Consider the following 25843-nt stretch of genomic DNA (forward strand, 5'->3'; position numbering starts at 1 on the left):
AAAACAATATCTCCCCTATCCTCAAACTACTAGAATGAACCAACACCAAGTTGCCAAAGTTTAAATGCGTGCTGGCAGAGTGTAATTACTACTACTATTATTATTATTAATAATAATAATAATAATAATAATAATAATAAAATAAACAGTAATTATGTTGGTTACACAACGACCACGCTATCCTGTTGCCTTACCATGCATAATGTAGAAGCTAGTGCTATAGTACAACATTTACAGAAAAAGACATAACTGCCACCACTCTGAAGTTGGAGAAATTTTAATCAGCAACACACAAATAATACACCATGAAACCAATTAAAATATAAAAAATTTTGGAAGCGGTATATATAAGAACTCAGAAACTTGTCCTAAATATATTTGCATACCAATCTAGCCCAAAACATTTTAAAATGCCTATCATAATCCCTTTCCCCTTTATGACCCTGCCCTTACTTCAAAAGCTGACACTCCCTTCCTACCTACTGGGCGCAAACAGCCTGCATACATTAACCGTTCCTCCTCCTCCTACGACTACTATTAACCACCATCCGCTCGTCAGCACAACCGATCTTACACATTCTTCTGATGATGTCTTGACAAAAAGCGAAAAGTTGCGACATGCTTTGAAGAGGCAAATCTAACTATGGGACATTTATTAATACCTTTGATCTATGCACATAAAACATCAGAAAGCACCATAAAAATTGAAAAAATAAAAAGGTATAACTAAACAAAAGCTCTTTGTCGTCTTTACCAATGTTTGTTTAAATATATATATGATGAAAATTATGGAAATAATATTCCAACATGATGGAGAAATGGAAAAGGAACAAACCAAAATTATTTAGGTGTTCATCAACGTTTCATCTTTATTTCAAGACTTCCTCGGAACGATTGATTTGAAGAAATAAAATACAATTGCGATATTTGAAAATATATTTTTGTATTTGGATTCGTCAGATTACTGTTCTCATCTTCACAACGTTTCGATCGATGTAACCTCTGACCTTTTTCAGGTGTACCTTGTCGAACTTGGGAATGTTTCTGTCGAACTTGGGAATTTAGACAGAATTTCGAGCAGAACCCTTTCTTTACTTCAGGAAGGTAGTATACTCTTGTTCCATCAGCCATGACTGGATAGATGTTCTAAGTAGTTCACAATTGTATTTTTCGGTCGCCCACATTGAGGATTGAACCTTCAACCTTCAGGAGAATATCACTAGTAAGTAAAGTAGATAAAGGGTTCTGGTTGAAATTTCGTTCAAATTCCCGAGTTTGACAGAAACATTCTTGAGTTCAACAAGATACACCTGAAGAAGGTCGGAGGTTACATCGACCGAAACGTTGTGAAAAATTACATTCAAGCTGAGAACAGTAGTCTGAGGAATCCAAATAATATGAATAACCAACTCTCATCTCAAAAATTCAGAAACGATATATTTTTGTGTTTGTAATGTGAAATGGATGTTTTTGCTCTTCGTTTCAACGAAAAAAATAGCCTTTATCATTCAAAGTATGTGTAGTGTTTATGGCATGGAATTATTGATTTTTTTTTTAACATAAACTCGTTAGACTTTTAAAGATATGATGTTATTTCTGTTCTTTTTTTGAATAAATATAGTCGTTAGAATTCAAAATGTTGGATGCATATATGAAATGAAAGTTTCGTTGCTGTTATTTATTGATTGCTTTTTTTTATTTTATTATTAGTTAGCATGTATGTAAATTCAATTTCTGTTCTTTCAATGCAAGTTTATTGATTAATGAAGATAAATTGTTGAATCCAATATATTGTTTGTGTTTTGGAGCTGTCATGGTTCTAGGCCCGGAAAATGCTGGAGGAAGAAAAATGAAACCCAAGAGTGGACATAAGTCCATGGCAGACAGAACCAAACGACCGCGACGCTGCTAGGGTCAAGCTATTTTTAGAATTTATGTAAGGACATGCTGCAAGGTCATATATCGGGGGGGGGGGTCTAAGTTCGCTATTTGACAAGGGATGGCTGTTTTTTTTTTTTTCTTGACTCCTAATCGGCCTGTCTTCGCTAATAGAATCAGAAGTGATGAAGCGAATGAAACCTTTAAAAAAAAATGTTACGCGATGGAGTTTGACATACCAGTGGAAAGCGACGGATGTTTTTCTCTGGGCTCCAAAAAGTAAGAGAAAAAAAAAATAACGAAATGGAACTAACATGAAAAAGAAAAAAAAAAAGAATGCTTTTCCCCGCGCGTCTCGCCGAGTGATTATCAAGTGGGATTCGAATGTTAGAAAAAGGTTGGTGAAATTTTCTTCATCTCTCCCCCACCCGGATTTTATCGGTGGAAATGTATATTTCGTAAGACTGTTGATTCCATCACGGAACTGATTCCCCCACCCTTTTTTTTTTCTCCGGTATTAACGGTGACCGCTTTTCTTCCATCATCGAACCTTGTTTTTGTTTCATTCATTTCTCGACTATTCTTGTTTGTGTGTTTGTTTATAGAAAATAAATCAATAAAACCCAACAAAAACAATATATATATATATATATATATATATATATATATATATATATAAACTATATTTCTGCCTCCGGCCTCCTCATTCTTTCATGTTGAATTTTTGCCTCATATTTTTCTTTGAATGCTTCGCTTCTAACCGTTTTAATTGAAGATTCGGGAAAATTTAATAGGTTGAATCCAAGTTTAGCGTTACAAATTCCAGAAAATTTTTTTGAGGATCGACACTATTTCCAAACGAATTATTTTGCGCTAAACAGTATTTTTTGTTTAAAAAAAAAAAAAAAAAAAAAAACACATTGTAAGCATAGAACGAAATATCGGAGCCGGTGATTTTGTTTAATTTATCGACATCATGTAGATTGAAAATAAAAATGTCCGCTTGTCTTCTTCATAAAGTCATTCTTTAATCTGATTGGTCGATTTTTTTTTCTTCGAGAGTAACCTGCCCTTTCTTTTTTGGAGTGGGGGGGGTTATTTCAAATATAATTAAACAAACGAAAATTCCTTGAAGGAAAGAACCCAAATCTTGTTTAATAATTTTTTTGTTTGTTTAATTATATTTTAAATAAAGGGAACCCCCCCATCTCCAAAAAAAAAAAAGGGCTCTCGAAGAAAAAAAATCAACCAATCAGATTAAAGAATGACTTTATGAAGAAGACAAGCAGACATTTTTATTTTCAATTTAGATGATGTCGATAAAGTAAACAAAATCACCGGCTTCGATATTTTGTTCTATGCTTACAACGGTTATTTTTTTAAACAAAAAAATACGGGTTTGTATTACTGTACACAGAGATTCGAAAAAGTTGTCAAAAAACAAATATATAACAAATAAATCTTATCAAAGGCAAGATAAGTTACTTTTCTACCAAACTGGATATAATTTTCGTGTTTTTATTCAATGTAACATGTTTATTCAGCTCAAAAAACATGCAGTGTTTACCGATGTATTGGAAAATTCAAAATGGCGGCCGACTCTCTCTTAAACACGGTAAGTTCGGGAAAAGGTGTTATAAATAATAAACTAGACAAAATACTGTTAGAAATTTGCTCAATATATATTACCGTGACATAGGTTGACATATATTCGGTGGTTTTTTAATAGTATTTTGTCTAGTTTATTATTTATAACACCTTTTTTCGAACTTACCGTGTTTAAGAGAGAGTCGGCCGCCATTTTGAATTGTCCAATACATTGGTAAACACTGCATGTTTTTCGAGTTGAATAAATATGTTACATTGAATAAAAACACAAAAAATATATCCAGTTTGGTAGAAAAGTAACTTATCTTGCCTTTGATAACATTTATTTGTTATATATATATATATATATTTTTTTTTTGACAACTTTTTCGAATCTATATGTACAGTAATACAAACCCAAAAATACTTTTTAGCGCAAAATAATTTGTTTAGCAATAGTGCCGATTCTCCAAAAATTATCTGGAATTTGTAACGCTAAACTTGGATTCAACCAATTTAATAGACAATTAAATTTGCTTACACTTGACTGGATTCAGACGATGAGCTTGATTAGGGATCAGCTGAGTAGCTATCCTTGGGTGTAAAGTCCCTTAAGCTTGTCTAAGCAGGGTGCATGCATGACCCTAAGTCTGTGTGCTGGAGTCAAAATTACTTCTGTGCCCATAAACCTGGACCAAGGATGTAATAGAGCTGATTCAAGAATTCTTTGCTTAAGATTTGTTTAAAATGAATTTAATAAGCTTAGCTTGTTTAAAATTAAAAGAATGATCATGTAATAGATGAGAGAATAATACATTCAAGGAATCGCTTTTTTTTATATTCACTTTTCTTTAGTCCACATTGAGTTTCACTAACATATTTCTGATGACAATTGTAGCATGGGACTGTATATTTACCTGAATTAGATATGGGTTTGTTTTGAAAATGTTTCGTTGTTTTTAATGGATAACTTGATGATAAAAAAGGAAAAGCATTTTGGTGGATTTAATTCGGACGCTTGATCGTTATTTACCATCAGTACTTGTTTTCACCTTTGTTTTTTTTTTACAGAACAAGCACATAATTCCATAATTAATTTTTGTAAAATTTGTTTCACGCTATTGCATTTTTATTCCAATAAATATTTGATCAATGGTATAAAAAAAAATTCACGAAGCGACGTGAAAAACAAATATACATGAAGTTGTGTCATAAAGTACATTTTAGGTGCATATTTTCTATTGTTTGTAAATTTGTTTATCATGATGAACGATGGGAGGGGGGGATGTCCAATATGTAAAGGTAGGAGATGTATGAAAAGAATTCGAATTATAAAAAGAACATAAATGATTTCATAGATAAAAAAAACAAAAAAAAAACACAGCATTAAAATAAAGATGTGATTGAAACTCATTAGGAATGAATTAGCTCAACTATATTTTATTGTTTGTTACTTTGATGGAAGCTGAGATATACGACTTTTATACTTTTAATGGAATTTAAAATGTGCAATACTGCTAGGACTTCATCAGTGATTAGTGTTTCATAATAAATTTTCCTCTAGTCTATTTATATATCGTTAGATACGTTTATATATTTTTATATACAGGATTCACTCCTAAACTAATGAACAGATCATTATACATTTTGGAACAAAGCCGGTAGTGCACTTACTTAAAAGTAAGGCTGGGTTATATGAACTATAATTAGTTGAATTTAGTTTTTTTATGTTATACATCAAACCTGTTGCCAAGATTTCTGGAAAAATGGTCAGATTATTCTACCGATCCAGTAGGTATCTCACTGTCGATGCAATCATCTATCTGTATAAGAACCAAGTATGTACTAAAATAGATTACTGTTGGCACATCTAGGTAGAAGCTAATTGGTGCGCCCTATCCTGCCTTGATAGAGTTAAAAATCGATATTGATTGATGCCCTTTTCTCTTTCCTGCAATCTCTTTTCCACAAAAGAGATGTTGCGAGCCTGTCTCTGCTCTATTATTATTTCCATGGCAAGTGCTCGTCTGAGCTCCAATCTATGGTCTCCCCTTGCCAAACTTTCACAAAAAACACTCAACTAACTACAATCAATATATACAATTTGCCCCAATTTCCCCCAAATGTGCCTAAATCTAAATGCAAATTTTATGAACAAAGCTTCTTTTCTAGAACTGCCTTCCTGTTGAACACTGTTCTGCTAGCCTGCTTTCCAGCTGACTAAAATATTGTAGCCTTCAAGTCCAATGTAAATAAGTTCTTGTTGAACCGTCCCTTACGATTACAAAACTACCAACTTACACTCATTAACCCTTATCCTTTACTGACCTTTGGGTCTTGATAAGTGGTAAATTCCTTGTAAAAGAAAAAAAGTGTAAAAAGTGGTGCAAGTCCTTTGTGAAAATAGAAAATTTCCGATTTTTTTTTTAAATTTGAACAATAAGTATTAGACATCAATTCATAATTTTCACAAAATTTCACTTTCTTTGGATTATTTTAAAGGTTTCTGTATGGCATAGAATCAAATATTTCAGATTTACATTAGTTTGATCCATAGTCCTTAAGCATCATAGCAGTAAGATTCCTTTAATTTTAATTTCTTCTTAAAATCCTTAAGCGTAGAACTTAAATTTTAGACATTTTCTAGAATCAAAATCACAATGGACTTTTATCTTTAAGAAGAAAGAGTCCCTACTTTTTTCTCTAACTATTTATTCCTAACACTGGGACTAATTGTCACTGGGACCAATTCGACATTTTCCACAAATATTGTGATTATAACCATCATAATTGACACATACACATAACATAATCTTTCCAATTTCCGATTCAGAAATAATAACGGCTCCCTTTCCAAAGTGCGTACATTCTGATAGGCTAAAATTATTTTTTATTTTTCATCAAATAATTTGTAGATGTTAATAATAAAAATGGTTCTTATGCACTTATGTTAACGTGCTATTTTTAAAAATCGTATTTACAAGTTATTACAGCCGTGTTTGTGTGTGCATGTGTGAATATGATACAAATCACTCTAATACTTGTTTTAACCAAACTGAGCCACAGCAACGTGTTGCTGGGTATAGCTCTGGAGAGTTTTCTGACTATATACATATTGCCGAAACTCGCGTATAAGTGCAATTAAAATTTTATAACATATCTAGCTAACCCGTGTCAAGGCATTGCCCAGGAAAGCGGATTAACTAAAAAAATTCCATACTCAACATTAAACAATTTGGTGCAATTTCGTTCATATGACTGTTTGTACATACCAATCTTTTGTAGTAACTTGGACAGAATAAAATTCACTTTACTTTATTGGATATTTTTTCATTTTGTTTGAAATTTGTAACTGTATTCTAAAAAAATGCTGTTTTCATACCTACATTTAAGAAAGACATATTTTCCGTGCAGGCTGCCATTAAACAAGGTGCAAATATAAAGTTTGGCAAAAACAAGTCAAAATTGATATACCCTAATGGAACTATTTGTCATTAAAGAAAAGGCCGACTATATTATTTAAAAAGTATGGTTCTCTCAAAAACTGCCTGTCACGACTTGGAAACCTGGCATAAAATTCTAGGACGCTGCAATACAGCTGATATTAAAAAAATTACCAAATGTAGTCGAAGGCATGAAAATAATACCTTCAGACGATCTCCCAAATTGTGATGTTTATGCACAGGGGAAAATAACAAAATATATAAGCAAAACACCAGGCAAAAAGGCCACGAAAATTCTCTCACTTGTGTACTGTGACTTGGCAGGTCCGATCAGCCCGATGGGGAGAAATAATCTAAGGTACGTTTTGAACTTTATTGATGATTTTTCTGGTTTAATTATAGTTTATTTTCTAAAAAACAAATCCGCACTATCCTCGCCACTAAGAAATATTTAGCTGATATTGCCCCATATGGCTCGGTAAAATGTATTCGTTCAGACAATGGGGCTGAATTTACTAGTAAAGACTTTGAACTTCTATTAATTAACCATCGTATTAAACACGAGAAATCTGCCCATATTCCTTCTTTCAAAATGGCACCGGTGAAAGGGCATGGTGAACCCTTTTTGAGATGGCAAGATGTCTACTTATCGAATCGAAATTAGCACATAGTTTATGGACGTATGCTTTAATGGCAGCAGCATATATCAGAAATAGATCATTCAATAGAAGATTAGGCAAAACACTGTATGAAGCGTTTTGTGGTGTAAAACCCAAAATGAACCGAATGCATATATTTGGTTCAGATTGTTTTGCATTTATAGAAAATACCAGTAAACTAAATATTAAAAGCGAAAAAGGTATTTCCGTAGGTTACGATAAAAACAGTCCAGCATATTTAATCTACTTTCCAGGCCAAAATGCCATAAAAAGGGTTAGATGTGTAAAATTCAATGATGCATTAAATTTAAAAAATGGCGATCCAGTGGATGAAAAACGTGAGGAAATATTACCTAGTATCTTAATCGATCATCTATTAATTTTGTTTCGGTCTCTATATTTTTATTTATATCCATTTCAACGGGAGTTGTACGCGGTTTGCAATCTTGCATTCTGAACTTGAGCAGAATTTTTTCAATGTATCGTGATTGGTTCATTGTTATAGTTTCATTTTCACAGGTCAATTTTATACCAAGGAACCATGACAATTGTCCAAGATCGGCCATTTAAAATTTTTTATTTAATTTATTTTTAGTATCTTTTAAAGTGTTGTGACAATTTGAGGCGAGTAATATATCGTCAACCCAAAAAACATAATTCAACAATTTAATACCTACATTTTTGGTATACATGCATGTGTCTGCAGGACATTGCTTGAATTCTTGTTCTATTAAATAATTATGAAGAAGTTCCAATTGTGAGCACTTTGTTTTAGTCCATATAGCGATTTATTCAGTTTCCACACAAAATTTTTATTTTTCATTTTGAATCCCTCTGGAGGGTAAATATAGATTTCACAGTCAATCGGAGCATTTATATTCAGCTCTGCAAAAAGGCACTCTCTAGGGAGGAAAAAAAATACAACAGTAAAGAAGGACCCTTCTTATCCAGACTGAACAGATACTCCACTCACCGGAAGGAATGCTTTTAAAAATAAATTTTTGTTGGTTTTTCACTCTTAAAAGTTTGAAATAGCATCTTTGTTTGTCTATCAGGCTTTTGGAAATAAAATTTTATCTGGTCTGTCAGGCTTTTGAAAATAAAATTTTAGCTGGTCTCTCAGGCTTTTGAAAATAAAATTTTAGCTGGTCTCTCAGGCTTTTGAAAATAAAATTTTAGCTGGTCTGTCAGGCTTTTGAAAATAAAATTTTAGCTAGTCTGTCAGGCTTTTGAAAATAAAATTTTAGCTGGTCTGTCGGGCTTTTGAAAATAAAATTTTAGCAGGTCTGTCGCGCTTTTGAAATTCAAATTTTCATTGATCTGTCGGGTTTTTGAAATTAAATTTTTCATTGGTCTGTCGGGTTTTCGAAATTAAAATTTTCATTGGTCTGTCGGGTTTTTGAAAATAAAATTTTAGCTGGTCTGTCAGGCTAAAGTTTGAAATATTTTCATCACTAAACGTGTAGATTGAATGGATGTATCATGAAAAGTTTCTCTGTTCTTGTTACAATTACTTATCAAGGGGAGAGCGTGAGATTTCTTTAATTGAAGCTCAGATTTGACATTTCTAAACGTAATGGAATCTTTTATGAAATCTGTGGAACGTAAACAAAAGTAAAATGGCTTTGCACTTTCATAATAAAAACAAAGTTCGAGGCTTTCAGAAATTTCTTTTTATATTTTACTTTTCTAAATGAATTGAAACAAACAGAAAGTTTTTACAACTAATAAATTAAAATATTGTTTGAAAAACCTGGTGTAATTATACATTATGCTCTTGCACTTAAAAGTCTGTTATGCAACAAAAGACATATCAAGAATTATATATATATATATATATATATATATATATATATAAAATGGAAATTTAACTAACTTTCTTGGATTTACATTTTTGGATTTTACCGTCATTGGATACTTTACCTTTCACCAGACTATCCATTCATGTGAAATCACTCTTCACCCTATTCCCTCTGCTTCACTTTTTGTTATCAAGTAAGATCTTTGACTTATTGCAGTTTCATCAGATACTTTTGCAAGCAAAATCCGATCCCGCATTTTACTAATTCCTACCCTCTGATGAGAAGGAAAGTATTTCTTCGAAACTCTGCGGATTAAGGACTATCCACTTATCTAGTGTTTCCTTTTCAAATCAAATATGTTTTTAACTCTTTTTCAAAGTATTTTTTAACAGGTTTTCTTAACTATTTCCTCTTATATATATATATATATATATATATATATATATATATATAGCAAAAATGGTAATTAGTAAAAACCTGAAGAAAGTGCTCAATACTATTGCAGAGCAAATATATATTTAATTACCATTTTATCTGCTTAGTTACACATGTTTCGGTTACCGAATCATATCAACGACCCAGTAACTTCATTAGACTTTACAGAAATAGTTATTATGATTGCAAAAACGATATTAGAAGAAGCCAAAAAAGGGGGGGGGGAGGGAGAAGATTTCAATTCTAATTCGACAACATTTAAGTTTTAAGATTTAATATTGGAAGGTGGTGAGTGGCGAGGTGGAGTTTAAAATATTCAACCAGACACGGATAGGAGTAGAGGGAGGGGGGAGAAGGTGGAAAAGAAGGGAAGGTCATAAGATGCGCAACACTTTGAAGGCGGGGATAGGTGAAAGAAAGAGAGAGATAAGAACTAAAGGGAGAAAGGGAAAGACAAGCAGTCAAGGAGGTGGCACTCACTAACTGTCGTGGTTAGTTGCTGGATACATGTCATATGGAGTTTGACACGTTAAAGATCTATGCGGATTGGGGGGGGGGCGTTGTTCGCAGTAACTAAGATGCATCCTCTCAAAGCAAGCTTAGTTACATCCAACAAGTACATTTACCTATTTAAATGTATTGACTATAAAAGGTTTGTAAGAAATTAACTAAATTAAAAATTGCCAGATTATGGATTGAATAAATATAAAATAATATATATAATATATAAAAACGTTTAAATATGATATTTTATTTTGTGCAGATTCTGTATATATTATTATAGAGTCATGATTTCAAAAGTAAAAAAAAGAAAGTCTCTGGATGCCATCAACTAACATATAACCAAAATCAAAACTGTAGCATTCAAAGCTGGGGATGTACCAACGCATGTGAACTGATTAAAAATTAAAAATAAACTAAGATTAATGTACAATATGTTTAACGACTTTTTTCAATTTTGACCCATTTTTGATCCCTTAAAAACTATTTTAATCAGCTAAAGACCCATAAAGGAACGGTTTGTAAAAAAAAACAATCATTTAAGGCCCCTAGTGTCACTCGGCTACTTTCAGTTTCGGGGGAGATAGTGTTTGAAAATAGGGAGACGGACAGACAGATATATAGTCTTTTATATATTAAGTGCAGTAAGAATACAGATTGTATAATACTGTAAACAAAGTCCAAATAAATATTAGAATCAATATTTATAAGACGATCCCAGACAGATAAAGAAAGCTCAATATGTGAGATAGAGCAATAATATAAATGGAAATTCTGAGTGAAATTATGTAGAATTACAACAAAATTTATTGTTTGACAAAGAGGTACAATAGTTTTTAAAGTTTTCTTCCTTAATCCATGGATCATCAATAAATAGTTCATCTCATCAGAGGAAATGTTGTTAGCAAAATAGATATGGGTAATTATGAATTTCGCTACAAATTGGCTACAAGTTCACAAAATATTGCTTTTCAGTTAATTCACTCCAGCATTTTGCCAGCACGGATATCGAATTATTAGAAAGATCTTTCAAAAGATTCTACCACTTTGAAAACGATGGATTACCTCCCAGCCTGAAATATGCTATTAGAAAAATCTGCAATTCATTCTGGAATATACCAGTATTCATTGGATTTTATAATGGTTCCGATATATTCAGTATTTCAACTATGGGTACCTTTCTCACCCTATCACCTCAATTTTAATTTTCAATCTATGTACTAATAAGCAAAATTCGTAATTACTCATATCTATTTTGCCAACAACATTTTCTATGATGAGATGAGCAATATTTTGAAAATCCATGGGTTAAGGAGAAGACTTTAATAACTATCTGTACTCCTTTGTCATATAATAAATTTTGTTGTAATTATATATGATTTAACTAAAAATTTCTATTTATATATATATATATATATATATATATATATATATATATATATATATATATAAAATAAAATAAAATAAAAATTACAATTAAATTTACCGAAATGATCCAAGATGGTAAAACTAAAGTATATTATAAATATTAAAGAATTAATATTTATAAAGTAATCTCAACCAGATGTAAAAGCTCGATAAAACCAAATAGGAAATAGAGCTTATAATAAGAGCAAATAGTTAATAAAACATGTTAAAAAACACTTTGAAAAAGAGTTAAAAACATATTTAATTTGAAAAGGAAACACTTAAGAGGATAGTCCTTAATTCATGGAGTTTCAAAGAAATACTTTCCTTCTCACCAGAGGATAGGAATTAGCAAAATGCAGGATCGGATTTTGCATACAAAAGTATTTGATGAAACTGCAAGTAAGTCAAAGATCTTACTTGATAACAAAAAGTGAAGCAAAGGGAATATGGCGAAGAAAAAGAATACCAGCAGTTCAGCCCGGCTTTGCTCGGGCCCTATGTACTACTTTGTTCATTCTTTTTAACTAAAAAAAATGAAGTGTTCCTCTAATAGATCTGTTTTGAAAATATGTTATTGTTGTTGATTTTGTTTTTTTGTTTGTTTAGTTACCTGCAGCATTTTATTTAGATAAAGATTAAAAAAAAAAAAAAACTGTTCACTGTAAAAATTGAACTTTTGTTTTTCTGACAGTATACAAAGGAGATAACTAAGCGCCTGTTGGATGCTTATGCAATTAGTCTAATTGTTTTGTCTTTTTTTTTTCTTTTTAAACATGATCACAACATTCTCTCTCGCCTATTTAAAATTATAAAGAAATATTCAAAACATTTTTAGTGCTAATGATAACTAAAATTGGACAAGTTTTGTTCTTACCTCAGTTTCAGCAAATATTTTAATGAGTAATTTTCAATTCCTATCATTTGTTTGTATTCTCATGTCTTAGATTCTTTAACACCAAAAATTGAGCAAGAATAGTTTAAAAAAATATTTTCTTTCTCTCTAAAACTTAAAACTTATTTGTAAGGGGAGATAATTACAGACATCATTTTGACGGAATTATTCCCCTTGGCTGGTGAACAAAAACTATTTCCGAAAGAAAATAATTTTATAAAAAATGTGACGTGGCATTTCCAAATATGGCAAACGAGGAAAAAGCTTTTTAATTTAATTTTATTTAATTATTTTTTTTCAGAAATTATGAAACGGTCTGTTGTCCATATATTTGGATTGTTCTCGTTTTTTCTAAAAGCTATAGTTACCCATGGTTTTAAGCTATTAAAAAACAGGCAGAATCTTCTGGATTTTTTTTTTTTTTAGATAAGGATTGTTTGAACTATTGTTTTTATCTTGAATATTATTTACACAGCGTTTAAGTCTTTGTAACCACTGACAAGCTTTCAGTGTATCTTGTCGATAACACAAGGAATTATGGCGTAATGGATATACGTGCCATGCATAGTCAGTTCTAAATGATAGGTTTCTGGAAGTTGAAGGTTCAATCTTCGATGCTAGTGATACTAAAAATACAATTATAGATTAATCAAGACTTCTATCCGGTCATGGCTGACAAAATGAGAGCAAGCTACTCCTGTGGGTTAAATAACAGGTTCCATTCAAAATTTCGAACAGGTCCCCGGAGTTTGAAGAAGGTTGGAGTTTTGTTGATAAAAAAAAAAAAAAATAATCAGAAGACACTTTATTAAGGCATCAGTTTTTTACACTGTACAAGCCTTTTTCAAGTCTCATACAAAAACACACATTCAAATTTCAAGCTATGTCATATGCATACACGCACACAAACATACGCGCCCATGTCACACATGTACACATATTCACGTTCGCATACATACACTCACATTCACGTGTATAGACACACACGCTAACGCACACATATGTACTCACACACGCGCACACGAACGCACACATGGACGGCGTCACTTCCGCTTTCTAAGGAAATATACACATGCGCAAATGACCACCGGAAACGAGTATAAAACTGAGAACACCTTCGTGTAGCTGACTACTGACTGATGTCAACTCTCATATCCTCTTCTTTGTCTACACGCTGGACTATCATTCTCATTTTCACTACAACAGTCATTTCTCTTCCCACGCGTGAACAAATGATAGTGACCCGAACTTGAGATGAAAACACATTTCCTATTCTTGATACAACACCAGTCCCGCAACGAACATTGGTTACACACGCGCGGACATGAACACATGTTATAACTAAAACGTTCATTCTTTCAACAGCAAATAAACAACGTTTATCTTATCCATCAATTGAGTCTTTGTTTCCTTCAATTCCATTCGTTTCATTATTTTCTTGTGGCGAGCTAGGGTATTATACCCTGGTCCGCTACAACAATTTCAAATTCCACGGAAGTTGAAAGGACTTCTTTTTAACTTCTTTTAAACTTCTTTTTAGCTGGATACACATTTCATAAATGAACATAACATAAAATACTTTGCAAATACTTGTTTTTAAACAAGTGATATCTTCAAACCAAATTATTTTTATGTATTATCTTTTTTATTGGAATCCTTTGAGAGGAGTAATTTGTGTACTTATTTATCTGCGGACTGTTATCCTCATCTGCATAATAGTTTTTGTTTCACCACGATTTGGCCAACACATCTTCTGGCCTCCTTCAGGTGATTAAACGTGACGGATAGGAATGCTGAGTTTCATAACTGCATTCCCAGTAGTTACTGCCTTCCATAGTTGTTGTTTTCTCACCACGTTTTGGCCAACTAAATCTCTAGCCTGCTTTTAGTAGGATTGAAACGAAACCGCTATCTTCACACAATGCTCACCTGTATAACCTTTATTTACTGCACCACATACCTCGTGGTACAGTGGATAGAGGTGTTGAATCTCTACGGTTTCAGGTGAACTGTCTGAAGATAGTGTTTTCAATCCTACCCAAAGCAGGTTTAATTGGCTAGAACGTGGGGAGACAATAAAAACTATGGAAGGCAGTAATTACTGGGAATACAGTTATGAGACTTAGCATTCTTATCTCGTCAGGGTTAATCACCTGAAAAAGGCTAGAAGATGAGTTGGTTGAAATATGATGAAACAACAATAACTATGAAGATGAGGATAACAGTCCACAAATAAATACATAAATTATTTTTCTTGCCAATAAAAATATGTAAATGCATTCATTGTAGTTACTTGCTCTTTCAGAAGTGGCATATGTTTTGTTTTTTCACGAAATTTCACAAATATTTTTTTTGTACTAGCTATAAGGCACTAGAAGTTAGGTAAAGATGGAAATTACATAATCAGGTGTTGAACGTTTATATATTAGTGTTAACAATTAGATAGTTATTTTATCACTGATCTTATTTTTATATAACACCCGGACAACACAGGATAATCTTGCTAATGAACAATAGAAGTAGTACCAGTTACCTGTACAATGTAGATGGTGATCTGGGCAATGTGAGTACAGCTTCTAGAGATCCATTTCTATCGTACAACTTCATGGAACCATCCTTCTCAATTGGTGGACTGAAATTGGAAGCAAACAAAAGAAATTTAGACATGGAAGAAAACAAAGCAAAATATTATTATGTTAAATCAGAGTTAATCAAAGTTTGTAGAAAACTGCTCCATTAAGGGTGAAGGAATTCATGTTTTTGGCCAATTTTTCGATTGTCATCTGAAAGTTTGAGGTTTAAAACGATACCGGTTTTGTCACGTTCCGACACGTCTGTCAGAAGTTTTAGGCATACATACATACATGTAAACAGACAGGTGAGATTTATTATAGACTAGCGAGGGGTACCCGGCGTTGCCCGGGTGTTTTTCGGGGTATGTGAAAAAAACCCGAAAATGTGAAAAAAAAAAGAAGCCTTCACGACGCGCAGTTGGAAAATAGTAAAGTGTTTAAAAAAAACCAGGTGCGCGTTTTTGATTGACGTGACAGCGATAGGTATTCAGCAGTTACGCTTTTGTGTGGGACAGTTTTGAATGAGGTGAATAAATCGGTTTATTTGCTTTTAAAAACCCGCTCCCTGTTTATTAGGAGGAGCGAAATGAAAGCTACAGTCTGATATGACGAAGTCGACATTGAACAAACGTTACTTAGCTCTCTTAAGACAACTGGCTTCCGGCCTGTGATTAGAGTCGAGTTTCGCTTTTTTTTTATACCGAAAACCGAATGTAACGCGTGCCGATGCGGGAAATATGGAATAATTAACGTTTGAAAGTTAATAAAATTAAATAGACAGGCGAGCTCCGTGGATAACTCTGAGATATTACAATTTATAGATGATATAAAAAGTTTTAAAAAGTTGTGAACCGAGCAAGCGCTTCTCTGAAAGAAGCCTTTTGTGGACATCGAGGAAAAGCGTACATACATACACACATATATTTTCGGTTTTATATATATAGACTAGCCTGGTAACCCAGCGTTGGCCAGGTGTTTGGAGGTTTGAGAAAAAAAAAAAGTTGTAGGAGGGCAGGCTCGAACCCGTACTGCGAAGGAGGAAAAAAAAACGTGAAAAAATTAAAAAAAAAAAATGATGTCTTTGCTGCTGTGCCCATCGCCAAACTGGAAGTGGCAAATGTTTAAATTAAGGCTAGTCAATCGAAAAGAGAGGATGCCTTTTGAAAATATCAAACCCTCCCTGTATAAAAAGTGCCCAGTTGAGGGTGTAGGAATTAATGTATTTTGCCAAATTTTTCGACATTTGTTCTCTGAAGGGTCGAGCTTCAAAATGATGCCAATCTCATGAAAATCCATTGCTTCTGTCGAAAGCTTTAGGCAGATATACAAACATACATACATTTAAACAGACAGGTGAGATTTATATTATAGATAACACAAAATACATGCTAAAATATTCATTAATTCTGAGACAGTGTTGTGTTTAAAAAAAATCGATTTGAATTGTTCTAATTAATTGTAATTTATAATTAACTGAACAAGTTGCCCGTTTCTCACTTAGCTATCTATTTCTCTTGCCCTTTATCATTCTATGGTCATTCAATCACTCCTTAATATTTTTGTGAGTATTTAGAGAAAGCCTGACTCTTTTTCAGCATTCTCAATTAATTTACTTTTTCTCTTTTATACATACACACAATGCCTACAAGACAATGCCTTCTCGAATGTCTAACGTCTCTCTATACAGGAGGTTTGTCAGGGCAACCTGGCATGAGAATACTTTTCACTACAAGTAAACTCTGACTAAATATTCAAAATAACAGTATTCGCAGCCCAAATAAGATCTATCCGCTATGGCTAACCCACACTGGCGTTTACAAGGAATCGTGCATTTTCGTCAAGTGATGTTACATAAAGTAACAACACAAAGCTGGATACTCCACCAGACAAGATGAATGTTTGTCCTTCAATCTGGTAAGATCAAGAGACCACAAGAAAGGTATACTATAAGACTTAAACGGTTAATTGGAGAGAGGAAAATTATGCTCTCAACTTTTTTACTAACTTTGAGAGGTAAAGAACATTCGAATAGCTATGTATCTCATATAGAATTCAAGTGTTAGCTCCTAAAAAGCGTCCTCTTGATTTCTGAGAATGTCAACTCAAGTAAAATGAAACAAAGAGATAAACATACATATGCAAGCTGACTTTTAAAGAAAGTTCATCTGGCTTTTGAAGATCTTGTCTTGGCATCCCCCTCCCAGTCAAGACTAAGATATGCCTAGGACATGCCCAGTGGGAAAACTAATTAAGTCATTGATGAATTGACGATATATATATTATTTTTTTACTATAATAATTAAATACCTACAGACACTAGTGTTTCATCCTTTCGGGAATCTTCAGTGCAGGGTGTCACGATTAATACCAGTCGAACGATTTGAACTCCGCAACATGGGATATCTCTGGCTCGATTAGCGAAGACCTAATCCATTCAGCTACCATTAACTGCGTGAAATAACGTTGAATTTAAACATTTTAATTTCAAATGTTCATTTACGTCAGCCAGACAGTGATCTAATCGTTATACGATGATCTATGCATAAGAGCTAAATTGACCGACTTTAATTCAACTGAAAGTGTTCAACAATAAGAAACGAATTTCTTAAAAGGGGCTGTCATAATTATTTTTTTACTATAATAATTAAATACCTACCGACACTAGTGTGTGTGTGTATATATATATATATATATATATATATATATATATATATATATATATACACACACACAAGTCGATTTTTTTTCTCCTATTAGATATTGGATCAGGTAAGGAGAACTTTAGGAGCATTGTTTAAATTTAAATATATATGTAACTTTAGAAAACCAGTACTGTGATACTATCAATGTTGCCCTCTCCCTCACCAGTGTTAGGAAGTAAAATGAGAGGGAAAGAGTATAACAAAAGACAATATGAAATAAGTTCATTGGAAAACAAAGGTAATAGGTTTATCAGGAGAATAATTTATGTCATAGTTGTTCAGTGAGATAGACAAAGGAGAGCTGAGGTGAGGTTGTAACCAAGGTGTAGCGGTGTAGCAGTGAATGAGAACACAAGAACCCGAGATGTATTTAGAATTAGTTTATGAGTTTTACAGCAGTAGGAATGGTTTATGGACAGCCTTGGGTCAGTGAGAGTGGAAGAGACTTATAAGTTTGGCACAGTTGAAGGCAAATTGTGGCTTGGACCAGGTCAGGAGAACTTTAGGAGATCAAGATGAGCTGATGCCAACTGATGAACATAGCCTTGACAAAAAAACTAAGATATAGGCATTAACGCTTAGAGGGTAGTTTCCCAAATGATGTCACATATATATCCAGAATGCAATGAATATTCACAGAAAGTGTTGGAGTCTGTGTTTTCCTTTTGAGTTGTTTTTGTTTTTAATATACAATTGTGAACTCTTATGCCGCCAATGTGAGACAACAACATGACCAGGAGAGAGGATAAAGGAGAAAAAGACATTGCATACAGCGTTGGGGTTGGCGATTGCTGTTGAATAGAGACCATGTGGTCTTACAGTACAACATAGAAGTATTTTTTTTAAAATAAACATTTATTTCTTTATAATCGAATTTTCAATAATATAATACCTTCAGGAGTAGAATCAGATTCTGTTTTTTTTTCTTCATCTTTCTTTCCGGTATGTTGTCAATAGAAAATTAAAGTCTGTTTGTTATTTTAAAATAGGATATATATAAAAGTGTCCTTGTCTGTCTGTGTGCAAAACCAAACTACTGTCAATTTTTGTTTTTTTGAAACTTGATTTATAGTTTTGAAACCTGATTTATAGTGGATTCAGACTTGTGGAACAAATTCATTTTCGTTTTTAACTGGAAAACTAGCTACTAAGGAGTCAAAATGAAAAAAATTAGAACTTGGCATATGGAACATTCCATGCCAAATAATTCAGTAAAAGATCGAAATTTCACCACCCTCCTAAGAATTTTTTTATCCTTTTGATCCCTGACGCGATGCGTCGTGACGGGATTACCCATTGTTACAAAATTGTACAATTTTTTTAAAAGTATTTAGTTTTTGGCCTAGAAAAGTGCACCTATGAGGGTTTTCTGACCGGGGAATTCGAAAATCAACCTTAGAAAAACAGGAGAGTTCATCTTGTGGGATTTTTTCCCCATTTATATGCCGAGACAGCTTCCACAGGAACTCCCAAAAAGGGCATAACTTTGGGGGTCAAGAAAAGACAACTCTAGGGGTCAGAGGTGATATCTGTTTAAATATTTAGAAAACCAAAAGATAGAACTTTCAGATTATATATTAACATTACGTTCATGCTCGATATTTTATTCCTTCACATTGAAATTTAATGCTGAAAGTTGACAATTTAAAAAAAATTTGTAGTTTAAAACACTCAATTTTTGTCTAATGTTGATAAATATAAGAACGTTTTATGGCTGTCTGGGTGTAATTTAGAGTTATATATGTGTTTATCTTATGATTTTATATTTTATCTGCTAAATTCTCTAACGAAATTTTAATGTTTTTTCTTTATTTTTATGACTGAATTTGAATGCTCGATTAAAGCTGAATGAGCAATTTATGCGAAACCTTGTCCAAAAGATACCAAACAAGTCTACATTATATCTGAAAAATGTTGTCTTTATTTATTGTTCTTTAGCATTTAATTGGAATATAGAATACATTTCAGGGGGGGGGGTCATTTCAATAATTTTTTTAAATTTTACAATACTTTGAAGTCACAAAAATCAGTGGAAATTCATTAATTTTTCCTGGACATCGTATTACATAAGCAAAAGTGTACCTTCCTCATAAAAACTGAAAAAGTGTCAAAAAATCAGTTTGTTCTGGCAAATTTGGTCAAATTTTCAACAATTCTGTTCAAAACCAGGCAATAATCACAGATTGTTTTACCAAAATTACATGGATTTTTTTTTTTTTTTTTTTGCACAATTCATAAAATATCTAGAGTTTCATTATGTACCATTAATAAATGTGCCCGTACGAAAAAAGTCTGAAAACTTATTGAAGGCACCTATATATATATATATATATATATATATATACATATATATATATATATTATATATATATATATATACACACACACACACACACACACACGTGAAAAATGAAAAACCAAAAAGTGTTTAAATATTCATCAATATTTCATTTTGATTTCAAGACTTTCTCAAGATGATTGGTTTGAAGAAAAGCATAGAATGCATGATGCGAAAATATGTGATGTGTCTATGACATAAAACTATTTTTGGTTCATTTTCGAACAATATATATTTGTTTTTATAAGTCATTTTACCATAACATAAATATTTGTTTCAATTTTAGCTGCATATGAAAATGGATGAAATTGCCAAAGTGGCGGTTTCACAAAAGCAAATCTTTGCAGCTATCTTCGGATATAGCTCGCAGTTTCCATTAACTAAATTCCCAGATTATGATTCATGTATAAAGAAATACACAAAATAATTCAATGGGGCCCAGTCAAGGGCTATGGAGCCTAAAACACTAGAAAAGAGATATTTTCTTAATCTTGATATTTTTGTGTAGTAGACTTCTCATTATTCTTCCAAAACATTCAAATTGCGAGCACAAACACTAATCCTACTTTCTATTTCCACAAATCAGTGATCTGGACCCACTTTGTGGTGGATTGAGGGTTCCTGGGTTAACGAGTATAGGTTGAGTTTGATGAAAATGCATGGTACAGAAAAGAAAAAAAAAAACGGTTTTGCCCATGTCTTTAAAGTTAATGGATGAACATACTTTTGACTTGGCATCTCTGCTTTAATAGATTAAGTGTCATTACTTTTGTTAAGTGTCTTATAATAAATATCACTAATCCTAATAATTTTTGGTCTCTTTAGATTATGATTTAAGATGGCAAGTTCACCAAAAAAGGTTAGAAGCGATGTTGACACATGTTTGGGAAAAAGTCTGAAAGATGAATGTCACCAGAAATCTGCTGTAGAACTGAAATCATTCGCAGAACTGTCTGGAGAGGAACAAACTGTCATTGATGGTTTGGAACTGTGATCAGGGTAGTATATGCAAGTAGCACAAGAGAAAATATAGCTATGGTTTGTTCAAGAAAAGAGTGCATCGACCCGTTCAAACTCCATACTAAGAAGAAGAAGCCTGATGGGACACACAACATATCACTTACTATGGCTGCAGGGCTAAGGTCCCTGGAATTCAGAATCAATGACGAAGCTGTTGTTCCCGGATGGAAGATCTGTAAGAACTGTCATGAACGAGAAAGGAGCATCTGGCTGGAGACAAAGATTCAACAGATGATGATGAATCCTTGGAAGATGAGAGTGCAGAGTTAACCTAACGTTCTTGAATTGGCATTACATCAGCCGGAGTGATATTTTAGACATCACTGGTGATTCATTCTACTTTGTTCTCTTCTCTACCTATCCTACCCCTTCATAATTATCACTTCTCTCTTTCTCCTTACATCCATCTCTCTACTAAAAAAAATATATATATACAAGTGTGTGTGTGTGTGTGTGTGTGTGTGTGTGTGTGTGAATATTACTGTACTCGTAGCCAAATTGAATACTGAAATGCTAATATCTTTTAGTTCTATGGGACGAAACTACATGAAAATGTTCAGGCTTTTTGAAGAGTATAATACTATTCTATAGTTAAAATTTTATGACAATTAGTAAAAAAAAAAAAAACTATATTGTTAAATCAATAAACTATGCCTAATTTTGCCTACATTTGTATATATAGTGTCCTGGAAGCCCAGCTTTAGTTTTGTTGCTTTGAGATAGCTCTTGGTTTGGGTTGTTTTTCTTGATTGTCTCCACTGTGGTCTTGCCAAGCCTCTAATATATATATATATATATATATTTAGCAATTTAATTTTCATTAGAAGCCATTTGTGCCAGACTTTGTCAAAGGCCTTGAATATATCAGAGGTTGCAGCCCTGGCATTGCCTGCCTTACCCAGTGTATGGTATATGCGTTCAGAGATGACTTAAAATATCTGCAGTAGAACGACATTGCCTAAATCCATATTGTTTGTCAGAAAGAAGATTAGTTTATAGCAAAGAGATCTCCCTGTGAGATCGAGCGAGAGTTAAGCTAAAATTTACATATAAATCGACTCACGCAAAGAGCATAAAACCAGTTGACATCTAGAAGGCAAACGACACATGCTATCTGAGTATCCACTGCGACAAAGTGACCTTGCTAAAGTGGTGACCCCTTCTTCGATGAACACATTATCCGTGTACAAAAAAAAAACAAAAAAAAACACAATTCGGCCTAACATCGGTTTAAACATCCTACTAGAATTACAAAAGAGCAACTGGCTCAAACAAAAAAAAATTTTTTTTGCTTCAGACGAACAGATTAAACTACAGTGAATATTTTGCTTTAGTTTTGATAACATTTTTTTTTCAATTAAAAAATTACTACAAAGTAGTACTATAGACGAACAAAAGAATTTTTGTCCTCTTGTGCTAGGCTGTTGAAACTTTATTACTTTATTAAAAGAAAGTTTGGAAGAACGTCTGAAAATTTCCTTTTATTTTTATACACTCACACACACACTAAAAAAGACAATTTTTCATTTTAGTATTATTTAATTGTGACATTTTATATTTTGAGAAAAAACAAACAAAAAAAAAAAAACGTTTGTTTTTGTGTGCAAATTTCTCTTGGACAGCTAGTCCATAAAATTTTCTTTTGTTCATTTGGTCAGTTCGTTGGGTTTTTTTTTTCTCACTGCAAAAAAAAAAAAGAATTTATATCTCTACAGCCATTTGCAGAAGATGCAAAATTATGATTTGCACAAGTGGACTTTTTTTTTTTAATTCACGATGTCCCCCCCACAAAATCAGCTACGCATTTTGTGTTGTGGCATACCGGCACCATTAGCTAAAACAGCTCAGGATATAATAATAACCATGATGGAAGAAAGTCACACCAACGAGTTAAACTACAACACGCACATCAAAAAAACTCGACAACTGGACATTATGGAAGAAGTCACCAGTTTAAAACAGTTTAGCTGCGACATGCATATTGAAAACTAGACGACTGTACGTTTATTGATTCAACCAATGCATAGGGAACCCAATCAATACGAACAACGCACATCGACATCAGTACAGACTCACTTGTTGTTGGCACTACAGACTCGCTTGCAAGCTTTTGTATAATTGACTTCAACCACAGCATATTGTCAATCTTGACAAATATCTCCACAACACAAACGATACAATCAACAAGTGCAGACTCACTCACACTTATCATTCGATGATTCTTGCAACTACATTTGAAAAACGTTTGCAGAACTGCTGTACGGCACTAACCTGGCTTTACCTGAGACAATGTTCACACCTGAAAATTCATCAAACACAGACATCTCGTCATACGTCTCACGGCTTTGGACATATTTTTTTAAACTAGCTCCCCTGTGTCCTCGTCCACAAATGATTTCAGCACATTTCCCAAGAGATATGGATAAATGGACTCACGTATTCATTTGAAATGATGCGGTCCGTGGATATTTTTTTTTCCTTGCCAAAACTTTGAATGGCCCTAGATAGGGATATCTAGGGCCATTCAAAGTTTTGGCAAGGAAAAAAAAATATTTCAAGCTGAATATAAATGGTCGCACCGAGACGGTATCTGTGGATAGATTAAAGAAAGCCCATATTGCGTGCGAAACCATTGTGTTGGATGCACCTGACACAGACATTTTCAAGCCTTTACAGTCACCGATAAAAACAACTGAACAAGCAACTCAACCATACAAAACAAGAGCAGAGAGGACAGTTCACTGCCCAAGAAACTCACAAGAGATTACTGTACCTAAATTCTATGATCACCTTCTGCTATACATCAGTGTCGAACGGTGGTGATATTCTCACAACCGTTCTTGGTGAGGAGCCCTGTAGCAGAGAAGAGATCTCTCTGCGAGATCGAGCGAGAGTTAAGCTAAAATTTACCTAAAAATCAACTCACACAAAGAACAAAGTGCATAAAACCGGTTGACATCTAAAAGGCAAATGACACATGCTAGCTGAGTATCCACCGCGATGAACGAACCTTGCTAAAAGTTTTTGCAAGGTGGTGGACTAGTGCTTAATTAATTAAGGTCTCAAAGATTTTAGCGAAGAGGGGGAGGAGACTAATATGACAACAATTGAGAGGGTCAGTTGTTTCATCAGAATTCTTGTACACTGGTACCACAGAGGCCATCTTCCAGCTATTAGGGAAGCACGATTCAGCAAGGCATTTATTGTAGAGCTTGGAAAGTATGGTGGCTAGCTCAGCTGAACTTTTCTTAATTAGTATAGCAGGGTTGAGATCAGGCCCACACACCTTGGCGGTATCTAAGTTTTTTTTTTTATTATATCGCAGACATGAGAAGAGCTTTCTGTAGTGAAGATTTGGTAGTTACCTGTTAATTATGACATTGATACAAAAATTTTTAATTTTGTAAAATTCTACATCAGGTTCTCTTGAACATCATTAAGATGTTCTATTCTAAACCAATTGATTTATGCAAGATGAGGGATTTACCATAAACAACTAATCAATCAGGTTGAAAATTCTTCTTTGATTCTTCTGACTCATTCCTTCGAACCATCACTGTCTTCTACAACTTGATTGATATACATGTGATGAGGTCTCCTAAATGATATAAATAATCTAACATTGAAAATGATTGCAAATCATTTAATCTTTAAAACTAAAACCTCACAGGTGCCTCATTCTTCAGATCTTACTTTTTTGGAATTTTTCCTGTGAGGATATGCTAAGAACAATGTGTTTAATATGCTAAGAACAATGTGTTTAATATGCTAAGAACAATGTGTTTAATATGCTAAGAACAATGTGTTTAATATGCTAAGAACAATGTGTTTAATGTGTTAAGAACAATGTGTTTAATATGCTAAGAACAATATGTTTAATGTTCAAGAAACAGTTACTGTTTTTCTAATGCTCAAAGACATGTGTGAGCTGATATGAGAGAATTTTGCCATTAAAGTAAACGTCTGTACATCAAAATTAATGGGAATTAAAATCCACCTTTCAAGAAGTTTTTCATCCCAAACCCAAGTTGTGATCTCTGTGATCATTTGCAGAACTTATATCATTGTCATTTTTGTCTCAACAGAAGAAAGAGTACTCTATGTTCAAACAGCTGTTCACAGTAGGTTGTAATCATGTCTGCTATATCCAGGTTCAAAGTGACGTTGGATAAACATTCTGACTACAATATAGATGTAAATATCTTCTCTCTTTGTTTACATAGTGTAGAGAGCCACAGCAATAAGTGCTCATGGATGACATGTGATGTCATGTAGAGAAGTCCTGGCTCTCAAACCTAGAACACGTCCAGTACAAAAAATAGTATGAAAATAAGATAAATGCAAATTTACACGCTATCAGGGTTCCACATGGCAGTATAAAAGACGTTTTGTGTTCTGTAGTAGTGACATTATCTCGTTCACATGAGGCTGCTGTCATTGGGTAGAGGATGAAAAGAAAAAATACACCGGCTGCTTAGGGTAGAAGCAAGCGAGTTGTGGAAAAGGAAAAGCCTCTTAAGTACAATGCCGAGAGTTAAGAAGAGTTCCAACTTTTTTTCTTTTCTTCTTTCTCTGTTTTGAGAGTAAGCCACTGTTTCGTTGT

At 33.2% G+C, this 25843-nt stretch overlaps 1 protein-coding gene across 6 annotated transcripts in view; it reads right to left on the reverse strand.

The window, feature by feature from the left end:
- Positions 1-25843, reverse strand: part of LOC145279928 (85/88 kDa calcium-independent phospholipase A2-like) — a 421383-nt gene that overhangs the window by 254898 nt on the left and 140642 nt on the right. For all 6 annotated transcript variants that reach the window (XR_013868488.1, XM_080131502.1, XM_080131500.1 and 3 more), the window contains exon 3: positions 15141-15239. Coding sequence is in view for 5 of the 6 variants with exons in the window: in XM_080131502.1 (XP_079987628.1) it covers positions 15141-15239 (99 nt within the window). In the remaining variant the exon portion in view is untranslated. The remainder of the gene's footprint in view (positions 1-15140; positions 15240-25843) is intronic.

This window comes from Euprymna scolopes, chromosome 7, assembly GCF_053919585.1.
Source record: "Euprymna scolopes isolate OS-2025 chromosome 7, ASM5391958v1, whole genome shotgun sequence".
Taxonomy (NCBI): Eukaryota; Metazoa; Mollusca; class Cephalopoda; order Sepiida; family Sepiolidae; genus Euprymna; species Euprymna scolopes.